A 25,676-nucleotide genomic window follows, 5' to 3' on the forward strand; every position below is an offset into this window, starting at 1 on the left:
TTCATGGGGCTGCGGTGAGGCAGAGGCAGAGGCCTTCTGTGATTCCCTTATTCATTAGCACCTCCTCCCAGTCCCTGTAAAAATCACCAGGTATTGTTTCTATACCCAGTATTTAACTACAAGCACTCTATTTCCCGGTGGAAGCTCCTTGGGGGCACAGACTGGCTCACTTGGTCCCTTCATGCTTGGTACATAATTTTAGGTGTGTGCTTAATAAATGCACACTAACATGATCTGACCTAGCAAGAGCTAAATAGATAAATGCAAACAAATTGTGGTGTACATTCATGATGGAATATTATTCTTCTATAAGAAATGGTGAGCTCAATGATTTTAGAAAAGCATGGAGAGACGGCCACGAAACCATGACGAGTGAAATGAGCAGAACCAAGAGAACACTGAATACACTGACAGCAGTATCATTTTAAGAATAATTTTAAGCAACCAGGTCATTCTGACTATTCTAAATACCCAAAAGAATCTCAAAGATCCTATGAAAGAAGATGCTCTTTGAATCCAGAAAGGAATACTGCTGTGGCGTAGGAAATGATGAGCAGGCTGACTTAGGAAAACACGGAAAGACTTGGACTTGTGAAGGAAGATGCCAGCCACTTCAAGAGAAACACACAATATGAGGAAATATGGTCTTACATGTACGTGTGTGTGTATGTTTGTAGATATCTCTATTTACGTATGTATATATCCATGCTTAATTGTAGCCTTCTTTAGCGGGGGGGGGGGGGACAAAGTAAAAGGTCCCCAGCAGAGAACAAAAGAAAACCAACAAGGAAGCAAAGGAAAGATGGGCAACTCTGAAAACAATGTGTAGCATTTATGATACAGGTTTTCTTGAAATAGAAATTTATTGCCTGCTTTATGATCTGCTGTGTACATGGCACTTTTTTCCTTTCTCACTTTCTAAATACAAAGTGTACAATTTAAGTGTAAAATACAAAAAACTACCAAAAACCCAAAAAGCTACATACATTAATTGTACACTGACTGACTGGCCAGAGAACCATGTCCACTTTCATCTTCACCTCTATTGTGTGGTCATGCCACTATCTAGAATGCATCTTTTTAAAAGTGTAAGCTGTTCAATGAGGCCCTTATTTTGCTTCAGCCAGTGGAAAAATACACATGACTGTTCATTTGTCTGGTTCCTTTCTCATCAAGAAAAGGTTCTGCCCTGATGGAATTAGCCTTGATAAAGCCAGACACTCCTGCAAAAACAAAAATATCTTCCACACCAAGAATCCTTTATTTCAGCATGACTTCCCTAGAGGCCACCATCCCGTCCTCACCCTTTCCTCACACAGAATCCTTTCCTGGTGAAGAGGAGAAATAAACTAGGTGGAGACGGTGCTCTCCTCTGCACGTGTGCGCGCGTGCGCACACACACACACACACACACACACACACACACTCACGTATCTGCCAACAGCCTACGCGTGCCTCTGCAACAGCCATCACTGAGAACAAATGTGCGCATACAGATCTCCCTCCTCCAACACTTCATTTCATTATTAGGAAGGCCTCCTTATAATGAGCCACATTGTAAGGAGATGATCAATTTTTGCCTTGTTGTTCGTTTCACCATTCAGAGATTGAAGGCATTGACACTGCTATTCTAGACTTGCTTAAATCAGGAGAACCACAAATGATGGGAACTTTGAGAGAAAATGCCCATGACATCACAGAGATGCTTACGCAGAAGGATTCCCATCCAGAGGCTGGCTGACGTACACACAGAGCTCAGAGGGAACATCCGGGGAATCTCTAAAAGAAGGGCCTCCTCAAGAGGGTGGAGGGTTCTCCAGAACATCATGGCAATGGCCTGGCCAGCAATGACCCTGAGCTGGAAGCAGAGGGGGCAGGAAACTGGAGAGCGATGTGACCGAAAGGGGCTCCCGTGAGCTCGGACTGTTAAATCCCGCGTCTGAAAACTGGAAGAAGGCTGCGTCCTCTTGGGATGCTGCCAGGGACCCTCTCCTCCAGAACTGACAGAGGCTTAGGGGGATGCTTAGGAGGAGAAGGTGAACATATCAACCTTGGAGGGAGCAAGAAATAAACAGTACAAGGAAGGGATCAGCTTATGGACGGAGGCTGGATGGGAAGAGCAAATGAGTCGGCTGATGGAAGAAAGGGTGAAGCATGGGGAGACCCCTCAAGCTGGATACAGAGCAAAGTAAGTGGGGCTAGGAGAACACACATGCCAACACCACCACTAATGAAGAGAACCCTCTAAGGAAGCCCCTCGCAGAGGCGGCCCCGTCACCAGGCCTGTGATGGAGAAGCGGGGGCTGCAGCCACGGACGACGTCTCGCTCGTCACGCAGCTTTGCAATGAGGCAAGGACAGAGGTCAGGACTTAGGGCGAGAAATGTCTGTGACACAGTGACAAGTACCAAGAATCTCACTTTTTAAAGATAACAGAACTGTTTCATGCCCATGCTGTTTCTCCTCTTCTGTCAAGGGGGATTTTAAGATGGGATTTGTAAGATTGGACATGGTGGGACAGAGGAAGCTAACGGAGAGTCTAAACCCAAGATAAGATAGGAGGCAATGAAGAAACAGCTCAAATTCAGTGGTTCAGAGTCTCACCGCAGACTGTCACCCAGATGTGCTCCCCGGGAATGGATGAGGCAGCACAGCCCAGAAATAAGTACATTCTTCAGCCCACAGTGCTTGAGCCCCTACTAAGCAGGCCAGTCAGCACAGGGGCAGTCACCGGACCCCGAGCGAGCCTTCGTCTTCTCTCCCTCAAAGCCACAGGCCTCGCAATGGATGCCGCCCCCCATTAGAAATGGTGGCACAGCCATCACGGAGCGGGCAGGATCACCACCCCAAGAAACGCCAGTGAACCCGTCAGGCTCCTCTTTGCTTGTCAGCAGGCTGTGCCTGCTCCCACCCAGAATTCTTCTGCTGTTCCGAGGCCGAGCTCCAAGTTCCACATTCTCAATCAGCGAGCCCTCTCCGTCTCTGACCTGGACAGGCAGAACCACACAGCCGAGCACAGAAGTGCTTTCGCTTTCACACCTCGGGGTCCCCAAGGCCCGAGCTATTTCCCACTCAGAACAGCAGAGTCCAGGGTTTGGTAACTACATCACGAATGCCTCATCAGTTAGTGGCAGGGGCAGAGGAAGGGGACACAGACATAGCCTCGCTCTCAACAACGGGACGGTTTCCCTTCCCGGCTGTGGCTCCTGAGTAACCTGGACCAGGGTGTCGGCCTCAGTAGAACAGCTATCTCTGGCATTTCATCCTGCGTGGCAACGGCTGCCTTCACTTGGGAGGATAACTCACTGCTCGGAGAGGAAGTCGCAGCCTCGTGGCACCCACATGAAACCGTGGGGTTCGTGAGGTGAGCTGTGCTGGGAGGCCCACGAACGCATGACTTAATGGCCCAGTAGAAGAGCCATCCATAGTGGAGCTGACAAGCCCTTCCTGGAATAGATTTAAAGACTCTGCCCTAATTGTTGGGAAAAGATCCATAATTTCCTCTAAGGCTTCCAAAAGCAAAGTTCAAAAGCATCTCTGAGGTTCAATTTTAAGTTGGAATGAGTTATTGGACAGAAATATGGGCAGAGGTTTAGAGCCTTCCTTGGGAAGTCAAAAAGCCTTCTAGATTCTTCTGAGGGCCTTTCAGTTGGTCTGGGCACTAAAACAAGGCAATTTCTGTCCAAGAGGGTTGCCCACAAGGCTGGGGGAACCAGGGAATGATACCCTGGGGCTCTCTTTGTTGGGCGAACATCTAGCGTAAATTATGGGGCAAAGAACTGGAGAATTTCCAGCCAATTTCAGCAGAAACAATCTAGTTGGAAGCCCAACCTGGATCTTTATCCAGGTAGGGTCCACTAACCCAGGGGTCCCCCAAACTTCAGTCTGCACCTTCTCTTCTTCTATCCGATTTCACTTGAAGATCTCATCAGCCCAAGGAGTTCAGTGTTCATTCTATTCAGGTGATTCCCAAATCTAGAAATACAACTCCAGCTTCTCTGTGGACTGCCAGTCCTACATCGTCTCCTACTGGATGTCCCACATGTATCCGAACTCAACCTGTCCAAGAGTGTGGCTGGTGGGACAGGATGGAGAAGCTGGCATGAGGCTGGAGCAAGTGCTAAGCCCTGTCTCAGAGGAGGGAACTTCACAGGTCCAGAGCTGCCTGTGAACGTGATGACTCGGATCTCTGTGGAGCGGTGCAGCCAGTTCAGGGAACACACCCCTGATGGGACAAGGACTTCCTCCATGCCCCCAAGCTCATCGCTATCCTCTGCCCACCTCGGGCTGATAAGGGAGCACCTGGCCAACCTCTGGGAATGGTCTTCAGAAGTGATTAGGGCTGCTGCCGGAAGGGACCTGACCTGTAGAATCCTGGTGCCCTCTGAGAACAGTAGCAGCACCCCACGCTTACTCTCAGGGGCCTGATGACACCACCAAGGTCAGGGGCCGACCAGGGCCCAACTCTGGCCATTCAAGAATTCCTTGATGATAAGAGTTCAGGGCACAGCATGATCCGACAGAAGGAGCCAGGGACACAGGCCAGCTAAGGAGCAGAGACAGCCTTCACACCCAGGTTTCTGTCCTCTGGGCCCTGTGGTCCTTTGGTCCTCCCTTTTTTTTTTTCTTTTCTTTTTGTTTTTTGGCTAGGCAATGGGGTTAAGTGACTTGCCCAGGGTCACACAGCTAGTAAGTGTTATGTGTCTGAGGCCAGATTTGAACTCAGGTCCTCCTGAATCCAGGGCCGGTGCTCTATCCACTGCGCCACCTAGCTGCCCCTTACTTTGGTCCTCCTGATGGTTTTCAATCAGATCCAGAGATCCTGACTGTACACGGTCCCAGCTGGAGGGACAGATGCCCAAAGCTCGGAACAAAGGCTCAGCATGAATGCCATCCTGCTCAGAGAAGAGAGGGCATCAGCAAGCAGGTGGCTACCGCCAGCCTGCCCCTGCACAGCCCTGCCATCAGGCCCAGGTCACACTCTGAGGACCCGCCAGCACTGCTCCCCTGCTCTCATCCTGAGGAGGCAAGGCAAGGGACTTTATAGCTGACACAAGAGAAGAGAAGGGAAGGAAAGAGCAAAAGCCCCTAAACACCATCAAAATCACAATGACTACGTGAAAAGCTGGAGGGCAGAGAAGCGGTCCAAGTCACCTGGGTCTGGGGCAGGGTTACGAGAATGATCCACGGCGTGCTTGGGGACACTAGAGAGATGCGGCCAGAGTCCAAGCAGAGGTGCCTGGGGGTGGAACTGCTTGAAAGCCCTGGTGTTCATCTGGAAGGCGGTGTCTGGAGAGATGCCATGAAAGATGCTGAGACACAGCCCAGCACAGTGTCGATATCGATAATGATACAAATCAATACCAATCAGTGATGGGCTATGGCCTCCAGCAAATGCACTGGACACTGAGCGTGCAGAAAAGGGCAGGCGGGGGCCCCTCCGTCCGCTGACCACAGATGGAATCGGCAGTCAGGTAGGACAGGAGGATGGCGACCAGGGCAGGGACAGGGTGTGAACGGCAGACGGCCAAGTACAAAAGGGCTGAGGCTTGTGCAGGCCAGGCTCAGCGTCGTGTCTTCAGCAGAGCCCTCTGAACCGTGAGAAACCAAGGGTGGTCTTGCACACTCCTGTCTTCAAGAGTGAGGTCCTGAAGCTCTTTCAGGCTTTCAGTCTTGGGATAACTGTGCAGAAAGCGACGGCAGCACCTGACCTGAGGTGGGGCCGGCATGCAGCCCAAGGGAAGGACCCCAGCTGGGAAGGGTAAAGGGAAGCCAGGACTCACCTGAAGAGAAGGCTGGAAAGAAGACAGGGTGAGGCTCAACTGGCACTGCTGAAACTAATGTGGAAGATGATGGACGGCAGACCACGACCGGCTGAACTCTCCCAATCACCACCCAAGGAGCCTCAAATCAAAATGGAAAGCCACAGAACCACAAAAGGTCAGGGGGACACATCTCTCCAGCCTGAGACAATGTGGGAGGTCAGCAGGAGAGGCATGTGAAGCAGGGGTGTGAGGAGGGTCAGAACACAGCAGCAGCTCCAGCTGCGGGCCTGGGAGATGGCTGGGATGGCAGCTTTGGGAGTGCTCAGCCCAGACGTGGTGAGGGAGGTCTGACAAATGGTAAGAATTGGACTACAGGGGACCCCCGGCTGGCACAGACAGGCAACTATTGCCCATGCACGGTTCTGGCTGCAGTTCTAGGGCAGAGAGGAGCATCTGTGGTCAGTCCCAGGGGAGCAGGGGTCCCAGTAACAGTTCCAGGGCTTTCAAAAGGAGCACAAGCTCTTGTGGCTTCAGGAGAGCAGGGGCCCTTCTTGGGTAAAGACCAGAATGCAAACCAGGAGAGCAGTGATCACACCTCCCTCCAGAGAACATCACCTTGCAAGCATCAAAAACTTGCAGACCCCCAGAACTAGCTCTGAAAACAGCAGTACGAGAAAGCCAGAAGCTCAGGACCGTGCCTCCCCATCCCCAGGTAAGCAGAGCCCAACTTCATCAGAAGGTTCAAATGCAAGCAAACCACAAACAAAGAGCTTGGCCATAAAAAGCTACTATGGTGGCAGGGAAGACCAAGACCTAAACTGAGAAGACAACAATGTGAAAACAACTATAAGCAAAGCCTCAAAAATAAAATGCTGACTGCATCCAAGCCCAACAAGAATTCTAGGAAGAGTTAAAGAATGAGATGAGTAGTAAAGGAAAAAGAGGGAAAAGAAATGACTGAGGCAAGAAAATTATGAAAAGAGAATTAACAGCTAGATAAAGAAGGCACAAAAAATACTGAAGAAAAGAATCCCTTAAAAAACAGAACTATCCTAATGGTAAAACGGGCACAAAAATTCACTGAAGAAAAGAATGCCTTAAAAAGCAGAACTGGCCAAATGCGGAAAAAAAGGTACAAAAACTAACTGAAAAAATAATTCCGTAAAAATTAGAGCTGGCTAAGTGGAAGCTAACGACTCCATGAAACATCAAGAAAAAAATAAAGTTCAAAGAATGAAAAAAGAGAAGAAAATGTGAAATATCTCATCAGAAAAACAAATGACCTGGAAAACAGATTGAGGAGAGGTAATTTAAGAATTATTGGACTACCTGAAAGCTATAATTAAAAAAAGAGTCTAGAGATAATATTTTGAGAAATTATAAAGGAAAACTACCCTGATATCTTAGATCCAGAGGGTAAAATAGAAATTAAAAGAATCCACCAATCACCTTCTGAAAGAGATCTCAAAATGAAAATTCCCAGGAATATTGTAAGCCAAATTCTAGACCTTCCAGGTCAAGGAGAAAATACTTCAAGCAGCCAGGAAAAAAAAAAAAAACAACAATTCAAATATCACGGAGCTACAGTCAGGATGACACACAAGATTTAGGAGCTTCCACATTAAAGGAGCAGAAGGCTTGGAACATGATATTCCAGAAGACAAAAAGCTAGGATTACATAACCTACCCAGCAAAACTGAGTATAATCCTTCAGAGCAAAAAATGGACATTTATGAAATAGAGGATTTTCAAGAACTCCTTATGAAAAGGCCAAAGCCAAATAGAAAATCTGACATTCAAACAGAAGACTCAAGAGGAACACAAAAAGGTAAACATGAAAGAGTAATCATAAAGGATTCAATAAAATTAAACAGTTTACATTCCTACATGGGAAGATGATATATGTAATTCCTAAGAACTTTATGATTAGTAGGGCAGACAGGAGTCCATATAGGCAGAGGGCATGGGTTTGCATTGATTAATTATGCTGAGAAGATCTCTTAAAAAAATGAAGGAAAAGAGGGAAGCACAGGGAGAAGGGGGAAAGAAGAGATAGAACAGGAAAAATTTTCTCACATAAAACATGTGAACAAGGAAGAACTTTTATAGCAGAGGGGAAAATGGGGGGTCAGGCAATGTTTGAACCTTACTCTCATCAAACTGGTTCAAAGAAGGAAGAATCTATGTATGTGTGTATATATGTATGTATGTATGTATGTATGTATGTATGTATGTATATAAAGATAGTTAGGAATAGAAATCTATCTTACTCAACAGGGAAACAGGAGTGGAAGTAGATAAGAGATACAGCAAAGGTATGATGACAAAAGGGAGGGTAGATTAAGGGAGGCCATGGTCAGGAGCAAACCAGACTTTTGAGAAGAGACAGACTAAAAAGAGAAAAAGAATAAACAGAATAAAACAGGATTGAGTGAAATACATAGTTAATAATCATAATTGAATGTGAATAGAATGTGAATTACATAAAATGGAATCAGATAGCAGAATGGATTAGAAATCAGAAATAAACAATAAGTTGTTTACAAGAGACACTTGAAACAGAAAGACATACACAGAGTTCAAATAATGGGCTTGAGCATAACTTATTATGCTTCAACTGAAGTAAAAAAAAATCAGAGATAGCAATCATGATCTCAGACAAAGCAAAAGCAAAGTAGACCTTATTAAAAGAGGTAAGCAGGGAAACCACATTGTGCTAAAAGGTACCACAGACAATGAAGTAATATCAAACATTCTTAAACATTCCCTTATAAAGGGGAACTGAGTCACATTTGTAAAAATAAGAGCCATCCTACCAAGTGACAACAGGTAGTTTTCAGAAGAAGAAATCAAAGCTATCTATAGTAATATGAAAAAATGCTCTAATTTCACTACTGATTAGAGAAATGAAAATTAAAATAACTCTGAGGTACCACCTCACACCTGTAAGAAATGAAAAATGCTGGAGGAGGAGAAAATAGATACACTAATGAACAGCTGGTAGAGTTGTGAACTGGTCCAATCACTCTGGAGAACAATTTGGAACTATGCCCTGTAAATACCCTTTGACCCAGCTATACCACTACTAGGTCTGTACCCCAAAGAGATCAAAGAAAAAGGAAAAGGACCTATAAGTACAAATATGTTTACAGCAGCTCTTTCTGCGGTGGCGAAAAATCGGAAACTGAGTGGATGCCCATCAATTAGGGAATGGCTGAACAAGCCAATATGTGATTGTGATGGAATACTGTTGTGCTCTAAGTAATATGACGGGAGCGGTTTCAGAAAAGTTTGGCAAGACCTAAGCAAACAGATGCAAAGTGAAGTGAGAAGAATGGGGAGATCATTGTGCACAGTAACAGCAATGTTGTAACGATGATCAACTGTGAAACATTTGGCTACTTACTCTCATCAATGCAATGATCCAAGACTATTCCAAAGGACTCATGAGGAAAAACTGCTCCCCACCTCCAGAGAGAGAACTGATGAACTCTGAGTGCAAAGTGAAGCTTAATTTTCTCACTTTATTCATCTTGCTTTTTGTGGTATGGCTAATATGGAAACATGTTTTGCATGATTTCACATGTATAACTGAAATCATTTTGCTTGCCTTTTCAGAGGGTGGGAGAGAGGTGGGAGAGAAGGAGAGAGTTTGGAACTCAAAATTTAAAAAGAAAAGAATGTTTAAAATAAATAAATAATAAATGAATTTATACAAAGAAACGAACGTGGACAACTGCTAAGTCAATCCATTAAACACTGCAATTATAAATGGAGCATTTTTTTGAACCCCTTGCAGGTGGGTAATTTCCTGCCAGTGTAGCTCAGCACAGCTGTCTTCTCCAGAAGAAGTTTTTCAAAGTTTCCTGAAATACAGAAGCTTCCCCAAAGCTGGCAACTTACCGGGTGCTGGTTCTTCTGCTCTCCCCTCCAAATAAGAGGTTTTTCAGGACGCAGCCCTGCACAGCAGCCAGAACGCCGCATGGCCCCCCCTACAAAGAATCAGACACAAGGACCAGTCTCACACAGCAATGAATCCAGGCTGCCATCTAGACTGTTCACAATCTCATACCGCCGGGCAGATTTCCCACTAACTAGGAAACTGATGGAACGTCACCCAGGGCCCCAAAAGGAAGCCGTGAGTGGCCCTGGCTCTGCACACACAACCACAGAGGCCCCAGACCCCGGGCAACACAGCTGTGCTCCTGAGGGATCGGAGAAGCCAAGCCTGATTCAACTTGGCCACGTGGGCAGTGGCAGCTGGTGAAATCGCGGTGCCTAGAACTGAGCTCAGATCCAGCCTCAGGCACCGACGAGCTCTATGACCCTAAGCCAGTCACCAAACCTCTCCCCATTTCAGTTTCCTTGTCTGTAAAAGAGGGAGAATAACAACACTTACCTCTCAGGGTTGTTGTAAGGAACAAATGGGATAGGCCTTGCTAAAAACACTTAGGACCACACCAGGCACACAGTAGGTATTTAATGAATAAGTTTCCTCTTGTTTCCCCTCCAGATCAGGGGACTCTGGACATCACCCCGAGCCCTCCAGAGATACACAGGTGTGACCCTGGGCTGCCATGCTGGATCCGAATGGATAGCGAATGCAGGGCCACCTAGAGTCTTTGGGGCCCAGACCCACTCCCACCCATAGGGGCTGAGGTAGAGGGAGACAAAATGTACTGGTCCTCATAGGGTTAGAAACAAAGCTTCATTCAGTTCTTCAGCATCACTGGATAATTCTTTTATCTTAGACTGATGTGAAATGAAATCTCAGGAAAACAATTTGGAATATTTTGAACCCAGGTAAAAATGTGGTAGGTGAAAAGGTCAGCCAAGAGCAAGCACAGTGCATCTGCTTTCCTCAAGTGAAAAGTAAAAAACCATTCAACAAAAACATAGTCAAATGTCTCTGGTGCAAGAAGGTCAGGTCAGCCTTGCTGACAGCCAGGAGAGCTCCATGTGGCCTCAGAGCCCTGGTCCTGTGCTCCCTGCCCCACGGCTCCCAAAGTGGGTCCCAGCCAGAGGGTAAAGAATGGGCCTTGGGGATAGTCTGCACAAAAAGCCAAGCTGATTCTGGGTCTCTCAGGACTCGGATTTCTCAGGGTACACACAGAGCCTCCCTCCCTTTACAGCCCACACCTCCTCCCAGTGCCACAGGTGGCACAGATCCAAGCTACCTACTTTGTTCTGCACGAGACCGTATTTGAGCTGAGCCATTTCACTGAACGTAAAATTCTGCAATTTCCATTCTTCATTGAAGCCACAAAGAGCTGAGCCAAACAGAACGGTTTTTATTTCCTTAAAAAGAAGAAAGAGGAATAATTTGACTTGTAATGGTTAACAGTAAAACAAAAGTCACCTCTGTGGCTGCACAGAGCATTTCCTTGTTTCAAAAAGAGGAGAGCTCTGGAAGCGTATTTCATACTTCAAATCCAACGTGTCATGTTTAATGAAGAAGAGTTCCTCCAGAGGTGTTTAACCCTCCAATTCCCCCTTCCAGATCCATCCTCTTGTCTGATGCTCAGGATGGCTTGGTGAGGTGACACAAGCAGGTGTTCCGCTTCCCTCTGGGAGGCTGACTGGTGAGCAACTGGACCCTGTCACATGGTCAAGTCCTGGACTCAAGCCAGCATTCTGTCCATGACCCTTACGTTTACCTTCGGGGAATCTCTGGTCCTATGCAGGATGTGTAAACCAAAGGTGTTCCGAGTCACTATGTCACATTGGCTCAACACCTGCAGGGTGTTTGGAGGCCTCATCAAAGACCAATGAAATCAATTAACTGGAAACTGAGGAAGTTACAGTCTATGAATGTGAAGCAACACATCATGCTATAAGAAACAAGGAAGGGGATAGTTTCAGAGAAATCTGAGAAGACTTGTATGGACTGAGACAGAAGGAAGTGAACAGAATCAGGAGAACAATTTATACAATAACAGCAATACTGTAAAGACAAACAACCCTAAAAGACTCTGGAAAACTGAGCAGCAGAGCGACCAGCTACAATCCTAGAGGCCTCAGGATGAAACAAGCACGCTACCTGCCTCCAGATTAGAGGTGAGAGACTCAGGGTACAAAGTGCAACCCTTTGGGGGGGGAGGGGGACATGAGCACAATGAAAATTTATTTTGCTTGACTATGCATGTCTGTAATAAGGGTTTTGATTTTCTTGCTTTCTCAATGAGGGGTGGGAAGAGACAGAAGGCTGATTTTCATTTGAAAAAAAATTTAGTAAAAAAATAAGATAAACCTGGAAAGACTTAGAGGAACCAATTCAAAGTGAAGTGAGAAGAACCAGGAAAACATTGTCCACTGTAACAGCCATACTGCACGATGAACAGCTGGGAATGACACAGCTCTTCTCAACAATACCATGATCCAAGACAACTGCAAAGGACTCATGAGGGAAAAATGCTCTCCACCTCCAGAAAAGGAGCTGATGGAGTCTGAAGGCAGACAGGAGCAGAACATTTTTCACTTTATTTTTTTCATGGTTTTCTTTTGGTCTGTGTTTTCTTTCACAATATGACTAAAATGGAAATGTTTTGCATTGTTGTACATGTATAACCTATATCAAATTGCTTACCATTGCAGGGAAGAGGAGGATTTGGAACTCAAAATTTTAAAAAATAAATGTTAAAAATTGTCTTTATGTGTAATTAGGAAAAAATAAAATATTACTTTAAAAAAAGACAGATGAGATCTAATGTTCCTCACAGCTCCAGGATATGACATTAAGTAACAATCTATTCCATTCTTCCCTTCAGCGGTCAGAGTGTCTACCCACACTTCGCAGTGGTACTGGGGCAGAGGCCCACCACGGACTTTGTACAGGAAATCTCCAATCCATCAGCTCCTGGCAGAGGAGCAGGGCTCCCCGTTCTGATGCTGTCATGGAGATTACTCTCTTGGAACTATCAATACCTCTATGCACCCCAAGTGATGGATAAAGCATCTATAAGTGGCAATATGCACCAAACAGCACAGCATGGTGGACCTGACTGTTGTTGTTATAATCCTTCCTCTTTTTGCTGAGATACAAATGGTCCAGGGACAAGTCACTAACCTGCTCCTCCTCATTCATGTTTAATGTTCTAAAAACATTGGTACAGGTGGACGAAATAACTGTTTCTGTAGTTGAACAAAAGACATAAGAGACAGCATGAAGCTCAGCCTGACACCTCCCCCCCACCCCTATGCTCTCTCCTCTGTCCCATGACAGAATTGGGAGATGAGGAGTACTTGGTAGGATAATACTAACTGAAAAGACACATTTTAGGTTTTCCTGGGTTTTTGCTATGTCTGAGTGATTGTGGGCAGCACTTTGGCCTCTGACGATGGCCCAATTCCTGTACTATTTATAGGCTGAATTCTCCAGGATACTTTGGAGCCTGTCTTTGTATTACACAGATTTGTCATCTGTCAGCCACCAGACACAGAGCTTCTGATATGCGATTCTAGCCACTAGGCCTTCAACAGACGCTCCCCTTTTACAGCCTGTGGTGGCATGCTGCACAGTCTGTGCTGATCACCGAGTCCGGGCTCCTAGAGAATAGTCCTTTGGTAGTTTCTGGTGGCAATAACTTGGTTCTGAATTACCATCACCAACCCCTCCATTTCCACCAACAAATCTATGTCACTCAGTCATTGTTTGTCATTCCTCTTCCTGTTGGCTGTAAAGAACTGGAAACAGAGGAGACACCTGGCAGTCGGGGAATGGCTGAACCCATGATGGTCTATGGATGGGATGGAATATGACTGCACAGTAAGGAACGACAAAGGAGGGGATTTCAAAGAATCCCGGCATGTTGGGCCTGAGGCAGTGGAGGGAGCAGAACCAGGAAAACAATTTATGCAATGATAGAACTGGAAAAAACAAACAAACAAAACCCCCCCCCGCAAGGACTCTGGTCAAGGTAACAATCACCACCGAGGACCTGGCAGGCAGGTGACGGCCTCAAGGGGACTTCTGGGTGCTGTTTCTTTTCCCATGCTTGTCTATTACAAAGCTGTTTTTACACTTTTAAATTGGGGCCAAGAGAAGGGTGAACAACAGTCACATCAACATAGAAGAGGACCATGACATTTTTTTAATATGAAGCCCAGAACAGAAGGAAGCTGAGAAGGAAGCACAGGGAGGCTAGGCAGTTTTAAAAGGGATGGTGGGATTTATGATACACTTCTTCCTGTGCTCTGCTGGGTGGATGAAAATGCTCATCTTACTGCCTGAGTTCCTTCTGGACATCCCACATAGGGAGCCTGCCCTATGCTGCCCACAGGGCCCAGATATCAGCCCAGATCTATTCTCAGGGAAGTGATGGCGGCTTGTTTGGGCTTAGAGGATGATCCTGACGCTCACGGGGCCTGCACTTCACTCATGGGGCACAGGCTGGGCTAGAACATTTTCCTAGGCTGTCTTGGCCCAGCCATATACGTGGCATAGGCATTCATGGCTTTCATTTCTGGAGTCCCCTAAACCTCTCAATATATTCAACCATGGCCTTCTCCTTGATGGTTTTGTGTTCATGAGTCTTGGGGTCAAGATCAAAGCTTTCAGCTTCTATCTCTATACATATAAAACCCAAATATCATGCTTATGTCAGTAGAGAAGGGTACCACGAGGTGAAGGAGCTGCTTAATTTGATTTTTTGGTGAAGCCACAGAAATTTAGGTCATCCACGGACATCAAATGATCAATAAGATGTTCTGGCTGAACATCTTTAGTTTGGAAACTATACACAATTCTCTTTGTTTACTGATACCAAAGTTATTCCTGCCATTTCACTCTCACATTTTTGACAGGGTTCAGACAGAAATGATCTTTAGAGCAGTCCCTCTCCTGCCATCCTGTGGAATCCTGACAGGTAGATGCAGCGACTGCATTTGGTAACTCAGAGGGCTGGGATCTGCAGGGAATCTGTGCCTTCCCTGGAAGGCTCTGCCAGCTCCTCAGGAGCAGATAGGCTCACAGTGAACACGTGGACTCTGTCCTGATCTGAGATCATTTTCATTTCTTTCACCAGACCTCCTGTATGTGGATTGGAGAAGATGAGTATTCAGGATGGCAAAAACCGTTTGAAATGCTCTTCTTACATTTTTACGGAGCAGTGGTCTTTCCAGGAAGTGGTAGGCGCATTTCTGTGTAAGGCAGGTCCAGTGCCAGCAAGTTTATCTGCTCAAACTGTAAGCCTATTTTGGGTTCACATTTGTATTATTATAATTATTAAGATTATCACCATTTAATGCTTTCACTGTTCTTAGTACTGATTAACTATCCCTCTTCTTTCTGTCATTTACCATGAGCTCCCCTCTCGCCTCCTCCTCCCCTCCATCACCCAGGCACCCTCTCCCCTCACTCTTCCTTCACCCTGTCTGGGATGATGAGGTGGCCTGACTCCTGACCAAGGCCAAGCCTTACCCCCTGCTCTAGTGACCCCAGCCATCCCACTTCCTCCAGCAGAGCTTCTCTTCGGCCATCCCTTCTCCTTCATTTCTCTTCACTCTTCTACTACCTCCTTCCCTGCTGCCAACAAACACGTCCACGCCTCCCTATCCTCAAAAAGCCCTCGCCTGATCCCTCCATTCTCCACTATCATCTTACTTCTCTGCCTTTTGTGTCTAAACTCCTCAAAAAGGCCACTTACAAGTGGAGCTTCCACTTTCCTCTTGTTCTCTTCTTGACCCTTTAAAATATGGCTCCAATGTCACCATTCCACCAAAACTTCTCTCCAAGTCGCCAGTGATCTCTCAGCTGTCAAACCCAATGGCCTTTTTTCAATCCTTCTCCCGGGCTTCTCTGCAGCCCTGGACTCTGTGGGTCACTCTCTCCAGGTTTTCAGGATCCCTCCCTCCTGGTCCTCCTCCTCTCTCTCTGACCACTCCTCATTCTCTTGCTTGTCCTCCTCCAGAAGGGTCCCACAGGGCTCTGTCCTGGGCCCTTTTCTCTTCTCCTTCTATCTACCTTCACTGGGTGAGCTCATCAACTCTCATGGATTGAATGACCATCTCTATGCAGATAATTCTCAAATCTGCCTTTGCTGCCCTCCAATCTCACATCTCCAACTGCCTTTCAGACATCTCGAGCTAGCTGTCCAGTTGACATCTTAAACTCAACATGCCCAAAACGGAACTCAATAGCTTTCCCCCAAACCCCTCCCCTTCTACCTTTTCTTATTACTGTGGAGGGTACCCCCATTCTCTCAATCCCTTAGGCTTCCAATCTAGGTGTCATCCTTGACCCCTCACTCTCTCTGACTCCCCATATCCAAACTGTTGCCAAGGCCTGTCGATCTCACCTCTGCAACATTTATTCTTACTACCCCCATGCTAGCACAAGCACCCGTCACCTCACGCCCACACCACAGCAATAGCTACTGGGTGGTCTGCCTGCCTACAGTCTCTCCCCACTCCAATGCAACCTCCACTCAGCAAATAAAGCGATTTTCCTAAAGCAGATCTGACTGTCCCTCCCCTACTCAGTAAACTCTAGGGGCTCCCTCCTGCCTCAGATCAAATACAAAATACTCTGTCTGTTATTCAGAGACCTTCATAACCCAGGCCCTCTGCCTTTCCAATCTTTTTATACCTCACTTCCCATCACATCCTCTTCAATCCTCTTCAGCGACACCGGCCTCCTGGCTGCTCCATGAACGACACACCATCTCTCGGCTCTGCACATCTCCCCCAGGCCTGGAATGCTCTGTCTCTTCCACTCTGCCTCCTGACCTCCCTCTTTTTCTCTAAGTCCCAATTAAAACCACATCTTTTACTGGAAGCCATCTCCAGCCACTCTTAATTCTAGTGACTTCCCTGTTTCCTATTTCAAATTTCCTATTTATCTTGTCTATATCTCACTTTGCATATATTTGTTTGCACACTGTCTCACCATTAGATTGTAAGCTCCTTGAGGGCAGGGACTTTCCTGCCTCCTGTTATATCCCCAGCATTTAGCACAGTGCCTGGCACATAGTAGACACTTAATGTTTACTGACTGACTGATTAATTATGTCACCTTGCCAAGATCATCTTCAGCTCATAATTCAGGACTCTTTCTGCCATATCACCCTAGACCAGCTTCTTGCTCCCACTGTCAGCCCTGGCCACTCTCTCCTGCTCAGCAGCCTCAGCACATTCCTCTCCCCCTCCTCTCTGTAGCCTGGAGGGCTTCACCCTCTGCTGGGTGTTTTCACATCTCTCCATTGCTGCAGCCGGGCCCAATGACCGAGGCCAGGACACCTCTTGCCACTCTCTTTGCTGCCTGAACTTACACATATGTGCAGGCAGCCTTACCTGCACTGCCTGGGATCTACCTTGGGACTGTCAATTATCCCAAGGACTTCAGGGGATCAGCTCCTAAGAAGGAGAGGGCGATGTCTGGCATTCCAGCTTCAGCCCTGGTCTCAGGACTGAGCCCCACCCTGCTCCGTCCTGGTCCCTCTTTGACTTGACCTGGTATAAAAATGGATGCGAGGAGCCCTTTCTTTCTGCCTGCTGACTAAGCGAATGGGCGGGCTTCCGGCTTAGATTCTAATGACCCTGCCCCCTTGTGCCTTCAGTCTTCCAGATCCTGACTTCCCTTAATCACCCCCGGACCAGGACAGCTTCTCTCACTCTCTCAAATTGCTTTCCAATAGATCTGGACCTCTGTTCATCAAAAACATGGAAAGCTTCACAGTTATTCTGGTGCAGCAGCTATCAGCCCACCATCTGGCCCATGGCATAAATCAGCAGACATGGAGCTGAAAATAGAGACTGTCTCTCAACAAAGCTGCTCCTAACGGTTCTGTTTCCCATCAACTACAATGATCTCTTAAGCAAGTGTCCTTCCCTTATGTTCACTGCAGCTGATGAATAAAGGCTGGGATTGACTGAATTTTTCAGTTAACAGGCAAACCTCCATCACTTATTTCCCAGAAACCAGTCCTGGTCAGAAGCAGTCTAACTTAAGCTGACAATTGGTCCTTTTACTCCCTGTGTGGACAGTTCTTCCACCAATGCAGGACAGCCAATTTTCTGCACCTAAGAATATTATGAGTCATGCCTAGTGCCCCCAGCCAGCCTAGGGCAGGGGCAGGACTTGAACCTGGGTCCCTCTGACTCATGGACCAGCGTTCTCTTCCCCGAGATTGCTCCCTGAATGAGCGACTAAAGGCCCACTTTCTCCTTCTCGCTCCCTCCACATCTTCACTGTGCAACGCAGTCAGTGGAGATTTCATGCCCACTCTAGCATTTACTAGCTGGGCAGCCTCTCTGGGCCCAGTGCCCAACAAAAGCCAAAGTCTGCCCCAGGTGCCCCACTCACATCTGCATTACCAGGGCTGCTGTGCCGTAGCCACACCCCACAGAGGGCATGGTACAGGACCCCAGAGACTGGGGCAGAGCAGGACACTGAGCCAGAGGGCACTTGCCCCAACCCCCTCCCCCTCTGGTCCTCAGCATCTCCCTGTAAAACGAAGGCTTGGACAAGACGCTGGCCACACCCCAGCAGCTCCACTCAGTTCTTGGCGCCCTGGGTGGCCTCCCACAGATCCCCTGCCTGCGCCTGAGCCTGCACCTCCTCTGTGACTTTCGCTCCGAAGGCTAGGATCCTTCTGTCGTGTTGAAGAACTCATTCGCTTAAGTGCCAGAACATTTCTACTGGCCACGTACTCCTCTCTGCTCCTCACCTCCCATTTCTCTGGGTCATGCCAACAGCACACGTGTGTACGGATACAGAGGGGCAGAGAGCAATACCAGCATGTCCTTCCTCCCCAGGCAAGGGAGGAGGAGGGAGGATGAGGAGCGAGGCCAAGAGCTCCAACAAAGAGCACGGCCCGAGGCAATGGCGTTCCCTGCCACATGCAAGGGATCCTCCCAAGACCAAAGCACATCCCCCCACGTTCTCTCCCCAGAAAGGCCGGACCTACTTTTGCTGCCACGAGGCTCATTGGTTTGGACGTCACCTGCAGCTTCAGCAGCGACGTCGACAGGGCTGAGGGATGGACGATGTCTTCATTCAAAAGTTCTTCATCTTCCATATCCTCTGAAACACAAGGAACAGGGACACGTGAAGCCACTGGCTACATCAGCCACGGGAGGAGGCAGAAACGAGTCTGGATTAACTGACTGAAATGGTATTATTCTAGGCCTTCCCTCACCAGGGGCCCCTTTCTGCATTCATGAAGGTACGGAAGGGCTCCTCTAGGGTAACCATGAAGGACATGAAACAGGGAGAACAAACAGAGAACGTCCCTGTCCCATTAACAGCGCAGGCAGGCTGCCACTGGCCCCCTATGAAGGTCAGCATCCAGGTGGGCAGAGAGAAAATCTTAGTTTTGGGAGCCAAATACTCCAAGTCACCTTGGAAATAATATGCAGACATGCCCAGTCACGAGACTCTTCCCCTCCCCTTCCCACAAAAATTACTATCCTGGTCTGGAAGCAGAAAGTCCCCAAATATCCCCTAAAACATCATTTCTTTTTTTTCCTTTCCTTTTTGGTGAGGCAGTTGGGGTTAAGTGACTTGCCCAGGGTCACACAGCTAGTAAGTGTCAAGTGTCTGAGGCCAGATTTGAACTCAGGTCCTCCTTACTCCAGGGCTGGTGCTCTACCCACTGCGCCACCTAGCCACCCCAACTTACAATTCCATTTCTTTGATAATAAAACCTAGGTATACACTGAGCAAACAGCATCAATGCACACCTTACTTGGGTCTCACGCCAGCCAGGCACGAGGGAAGATGAGACATCTACGGGAATCAGCAGGGCAGCTGTGACGCGTGACTCAGCTTCTTTGAAACGATGGGGTATCCCAATATTGTGGTTCACTCATTCCCGTCGTGACCAGCTCTCCATGACCCCATTTGGGGTGGTTTGCCATTTCCTTCTCCAGATCATTTTACAGATGAGGAAACTGAGGCAAACAGCACCACACAACTAGCAAGTGCCTGAGGCTAAATTTGAAGGTCCTCCTGAGTCCAGGTCCAACACTCTATTCACTGCGCCAGCTAGCTGCTTAATCTCGATGTTTTAGCATCTTTTTTTTTTTTAAAAGGAATTATACCATGAAAATCCCAGAATCCCATATGTTCCTATAATGCCACACTGGGATAAAGGCAGGATAACTAAACCCACCATGGAATGGTGAGGCTCGTATCACCAGGACCACTGCCCGGATGAGGCATGCCCCATTCCTACCTGCGGAACCAGAGACTTTGGCCTCAGTGACAGTGTCTGGGGATGGGACTGACCTGTGGGGCAGCTTCTGGCCACTTAAGAGCGCGGGGCACGTGGATAAAGCAGATATTAGAGGGCTTTCCCATAGAGTCGCAAAAGACTGGAAACTAGGGAGAAAAAATAAATGGGGAACTCCAATGAGTTCCCCTAGTGACATTCTTCAAGAAAGACTGAGAGAGGGAGCCAGGCTCTAAAAACAGAAGGCTGTTGTGCAGGGAGCGAGCGCAGCTGGGATGCTTCTCTGGACGCGAGGGACTCCCACTAACTCAGTAACACTAGGCTTCAATGAGTGGCCTTCTGTTCAATCTGTTCTCTCCCACAGTTACATGGCACTTCCTCTGTGACCACGAGAGGACTTCATGCCACATCTCTGAGGGCCTGAAGGATCAGGGCAGGGACCAGAGAGCAAACTAGACTGGGGAGAGGGGTATCCCCCAGGGGAATTCTCCCAGGTTTTCTCCTTCACTTAACTTCCAAGGAAAAGGAGGCCACGCCTCTTCCTCACTCCCCCTGCTGTCAAGCACCTCGGCCTCCTCGTCACCCAGGTCCGTAGCTCTGGCCTCGCCCCCACTTCCTCTCCCGGATCCACATCTCGATCCAATCAGCAGCCAAATCTCGCCCCTGACGCTTCCACACGGCTCACCTGGACTACTGGAAGAGCCTCTTACTGGGCCTCCCTGCCTCGGATACTTGTTAGCCGTGTGATCTCACCTCCCCGGACCTCAGTTTCCTCATCTGTAAACCGAGTGAACTGACTGGATGGCCGCTCAAGTCTTGATGGGCTCTGCGTCCGTGACCCCGGGTGCTCTGGCCAGCCCGGGTCCCACAGAATCACCCCAGGGATCTGACCACGGGCTCCCCCACTCAGTGCCCTCCAGCTGCTTCCTACTGCCTTTAGGACCAAGCGCTTTGGTTCTGAAAGCCTCTCAGGAGCTGGCTCCACGCCACCTGCTGTTCTAGCTTTGCTCCTCCCCTTCCTGCACAGCTCAGTCTAGGCACACTGGCCTTGCCTACTCAATCTCCGCTCAGGGGCTATGCCCCGTGCTTGGGCTGCTCTCTGTGCTTATGTGTGCTTATCTCCCCCTCTTAGAATCCGGACCACCTCCCAAACTAGGAGGGTCTGGGGCCATCATCTCATGGGGAAAGGGAGCTCCTGGCCAAGGAAACTCCCTGCACCCATGCAGGTGGGCACCTTCTCTGCCACTCCCTCTGAAGAAAGATGCCCAGGGTGCTGAGAGGCATCACAGAAGGAGCAGAGCCAGCCTTTAGAGGGCTCTTCTCAAAGCTGGCAAAGTATTTTATGATGATTATCTCATTGGAGATAGATGCTGTTATTATCCTCATTTGAGAGCTGAGGAAACTGAGGCAGAAAGAGGCGAAGAGACTTGCCCAACGTCACAGGAGGGAGTGTCTGAGGTAGTATTTAAACTCAGGTCTTGCTGGCTCTCCATTTACTGCAACACGCTGCCACCCAGACACGTCCTGTCCGTTGAAAGATGCTATCTTTAAGACCTCAGTTTAAAGCATCAAGCTGAAGAAAAATAAAAACAGCAGTATTTATTTTTCCTTGTAATTTTATTTACTGATGGAAAAATAAGACACTATAAAAACTGACAGAGCCAGGGCTGCCACAGTGCACAGAGCACAAGGCCTGGAATCAGGAAGGCTCATCTTCCTGAGCTCAAATCCTGCCTCAGACCTCCTGTGTGACCCTGGGCAAGTCACTTAACCATGTTTGCCTCAGTTCCTCATCTGTAAAATGAGCTAGAGAGGGGCAGCTAGGTGGCACAGTGGATAGAGCACCAGCCCTAAAGTCAGGAGGACCTGAATTCAAATCTGGCCTCAGACCAAATACTTGACACTTACTAGCTGTGTGACCCTGGACAAATCACTTAACCCCAACTGCCTAAAAAAAAAAGAAAAAAGCTAGAGAAGAAAATGTTAAACTACTATAGTATTTTTGCCAAGACAATCTCAAATGGGGTCACAAAGAATCAGACATGACTGAACAACACAGAGAGAAGCTGGTGGTCTGGGAGCAGCTCTATCAACAGCAGCTGGTGACCAGTTGGATATGGGGATGAGAGATGAATCACCAGGAGCTCTGAGGCTAGCCCCATGGGAGAGGGTATGAGGACTCAGCAGTGGGCGCTCTGAGGCTAGCCCTGCCCCGTGGGTAAGAGGGAGAGAACAAACCAGCAGTGGGAGCTGGCTCAGGGAAAGACAGTCAAAGACTCCATTTTGGAAATGCTGAGTTTGAATTGTCAGAGTTTGACCTTCTTGACAGGAATTAACAGATCTTGCCTTAGACCTGGAAGACCATCCTGTTCAAACCCCTTGTTTATAACACATGAAAAAACTGAGGCTAGCAAGAAGCAGAGCCAGCACTCTGGCTGGCAGTTAGCCATGGGCCTGGCACCCAGATGGTCTAACTCAATTTCCCACTGGCCACCAAGTAAAGATGAGTATAACAGACATACCGACTGTGAGGACATCTGCTTCTTCACTCACACAGACAGGCATGGTATGTATAGAGAGTGTCCTGAAAAATAAAATGCAAGCATAAAGTTTAAATGTGCCAAAGGTGAGCCATCCCTGAAGAGTGAAAAGGTCCTCAATGTCCGAGACTCTACTGGTGACCGGGGGCAGACCCAACTTCAGCTAGGACCTATTCATCACAAAGATTCCTGACTCTCAACTGCTGCCTGACCTTCAATGGACAACAGGGCCTGAAACTTCCACTCCAAGTTTCTCTGCTTTCCAACATCTCTGTCAAGCAATTTATAAACCAAGCCCTTGAGTGCATGTACAGGGAATGTAGCAGACTCTGCACCTAGAGGAGACCTGAAATAAACCCTGTAAAGCAGGAATGACCATCCCCGAATGGACATACCTGATTTCCAAGCCCAGCTGCATGACCCTGGGCCAGTCCCTTAATCTCAAAGTCTCCATCTCCTCACTGGCAAAGAGTCTGACAGCAACACCTCACAGAACGTTCAAAAATACAAACATTCGGAAAATACAAATGCCACTTTTTGTTATTTTTAAAAGTCTTGTTTTCTAACTCGTGTGAAGTTGGAGTAGCTGAAGGACAATTGGCTTGTCAAAGAATGTTTTCACAATAACGTCCGACATCACTCTGCCCACAAAGGACAGCTCTTCTGAACCAGCTGAGAAATAAATTTCCCACCAGCCGCTGGCAGTGAGTGATATTGTTACAGAAACAATCCCACCCGAGCTACAGTACATTCCATTGAACTAATTTCCTTTTAAAAATGTATAAAGTGACATGAATAAAAGAGCTACACAATGCACACGATGTTCCTTCTTCGGGCTCTGGCATTTTTTGCTCCAACAAAGGAAAAGACGTCTCTCTTCTTCAAAAAAACTGATTCCCTCCCTCAGAAAAACCTGCCCTACAAAGTTCTGGTTTTCTTCTGTGATGTTTGGTCAACATTAGAATCAAAGGTTCAATCTTAAAACTGGAGATGCTTCAAAGCAAGAAGGGCCATGGAATGCCACCTCCCAGAGGGTGCAGAAATCCGGCAAGAACGTCCCTGAACCCTCATTCACTCAGTAAGCACTTGAAGACCCACTATGCTCAAGGGAGGGGCTAGGGGGTGAGGAGGCAAAAGCCAAATGTAAAGCAGAAGCTCCCATTCTCCTGGAGGATCGACACCAGGAAGCACAGTGCACATGCCCAGCAATTGAAGGAGAGGGAGGGCAGGAAGCTCTCTGAGGACAGGCTCAGTCCCCAGCACAATCCGAGGCACAGAGGAGACTCTTGCTGGATGGGGCCACCTCCCTGTTGAGTTCCCGCGCCCCTCTGCCCCCTCCGCCTCTCCCCACCCTCTCCGCCACCTCCTCTTCCTTCCCTTTCTCCTTCTGCCGTGCATGAGCTGGCTGGGGGGCTTTGGGTAAATTCCCGTCTCCTCTTGGGGCCCCTATTTCTTCATCTACAAGATCTGGGGGTTAAGATTTTAGGATTCACAGATTCCTCTCAAGCTGTGGCTGATTAGTGGAGTCATCTAAAGTTGGGTAGGAGGAGTCGCCAAAGTCTGGGCAATTCACCAAGTGAAGAAGAAGCCACCGAGGGGACTTGATTCTGAGCTTGGGTCCTCACCAGCCCCAGGAAGGGGAGGGCAGAGTCAGACACCACTGCAGAAAGACGAGAACAAGCCACTGCCCATATGCTCTGGAGCAAATCATTTCCCCTTTCTCAGCCTCAGTTTTCTCATCTGTAAAGTGAGTTAGTTTGACTCCAAGTTCCCTTCCAAGAGAGGAGCAGGCGCAGATGGAAAGCCACTGATCCTCCCCGCCTCCTTTCAGCCTGTAACCTGGGCGTCTCCCTCGAGTCAGGAGTGGGTGAGTGTGCCCTCAGACCATGTCACACCAAGCCAAGGGTGCAGGACCAGGGAGCCAAGCACTCTGCATCCCCAGTAAAATGCAGCTCCAGCACTGCCAGGGCAGCAGGAAAAGGGGCCTGGCCCCAAGGGAAGCCGAAAGCATCTGACATACCCTTGTGCCCCTCAGTGCTTTGGGCCATTCCCCACACTTCAAATGGCCAAAGAGCTGCTCACTGGCACTGATGAAGGGAGTTCTCCACACCATGAAATTGCAGGTCTTGACCTCCTCCCTTCCCCTCTCCCTGCCAAAAAACCACTGCTATTTTGCAGTGTCCAAAGGAAAGTGACTAGGATGGTGAAGCGGTAGCTGGGTGGCCCAGTGGATAGAGGTCCAGGCCTTCAGTCAGGAAGCCCTGAGTTCAAATCCGGCCTGAGACACTTACTAATGGTGTGACCCTAAGCAAGTTACTCAATTTCCTCGTCTATTAAATGAGCTGGAGAAAGACATGGCAAACCACTCTACTATCTTTGCCAAGAAAATCCCAAATGGGGTCATGGAGAGTCAGCACAACTGAAAGGACTCTGCAACAACAATCCCTGCTCTCTTGCCTCATTCTTACCTGCTTTCTCTTCCTACATCCTCCTCCTCCTTTCTCACATCCTCAGTCTTGCTGCTCTTTTGAATCCACAATTCCCCAATCGTCCAGGCCCTAATTCTTCCATCCCTCTCCCACCCTCACTATAATCTAAACACTCTCCAATGCACCACCTTCAGTCAGATGCTCTCCTAAGTAGGGACAGGAACAGGAGGAAATGACCCTGCTAGAAATATCAAGACCAGCCATTAAAAACCACCTGAGAAGCAGATCTAGTTCCCATCCCACCATTCTTCTACTAATCTAAAAAAGGGTGGAAGAAGTGGGATTTTTAATGAGCCCAATCAATTCAGCAAAACTCTGTGAAGTGCCTACCACCTACAAAGTGGCTCTGAGGAGAGAATGCTGGGCTTAGCTCAAGCCAAGACTCGAACAAGCGCCCCTGGATACTCTCTAAGACAAGCCACTGGAAGACAATGGCCCATCTGCAGCAGGAGTTTCTAAGTAAGGGCTTCCCAATTCTAATGAAATCACCAGAATGTGTGCCCCAAGGGCTATAAGACAGTGACCCTGTGACCCAGCAATACCACTTCTAGGTCTGTATCCCAAAGACGTCCAGAAAAAAAAAAGGAAAAGGACCTGTCTGTACAAAAATATCTACAGCGGGTCTTTTGGTGGTGGCAAAGAATTGGAAATGGAGAGGATGCCCATCAGCTGGAGAATGGCTGAATAAGTTGGGGTATATCATTGTGATGAG

The 25,676-nt window shown here is 48.0% G+C and overlaps 1 protein-coding gene across 10 annotated transcripts in view; it reads right to left on the reverse strand.

The window, feature by feature from the left end:
- Positions 1-25,676, reverse strand: part of MINDY4 (MINDY lysine 48 deubiquitinase 4) — a 148,847-nt gene that overhangs the window by 61,569 nt on the left and 61,602 nt on the right. For all 10 annotated transcript variants that reach the window (XR_013485774.1, XM_020964489.2, XM_020964492.2 and 7 more), the window contains 4 exons: positions 22,458-22,519; positions 18,670-18,785; positions 10,946-11,062; positions 9,668-9,756 (listed from right to left, as the gene is read on the reverse strand). Coding sequence is in view for 9 of the 10 variants with exons in the window: in XM_020964489.2 (XP_020820148.1) it covers positions 9,668-9,756; positions 10,946-11,062; positions 18,670-18,785; positions 22,458-22,519 (384 nt within the window). In the remaining variant the exon portion in view is untranslated. The remainder of the gene's footprint in view (positions 1-9,667; positions 9,757-10,945; positions 11,063-18,669; positions 18,786-22,457; positions 22,520-25,676) is intronic.

Source organism: Phascolarctos cinereus, unplaced genomic scaffold (genome assembly GCF_003287225.1).
Source record: "Phascolarctos cinereus isolate Bilbo 61053 unplaced genomic scaffold, phaCin_HiC Scaffold_4;HRSCAF=312, whole genome shotgun sequence".
Classification (NCBI taxonomy): domain Eukaryota; kingdom Metazoa; phylum Chordata; class Mammalia; order Diprotodontia; family Phascolarctidae; genus Phascolarctos; species Phascolarctos cinereus.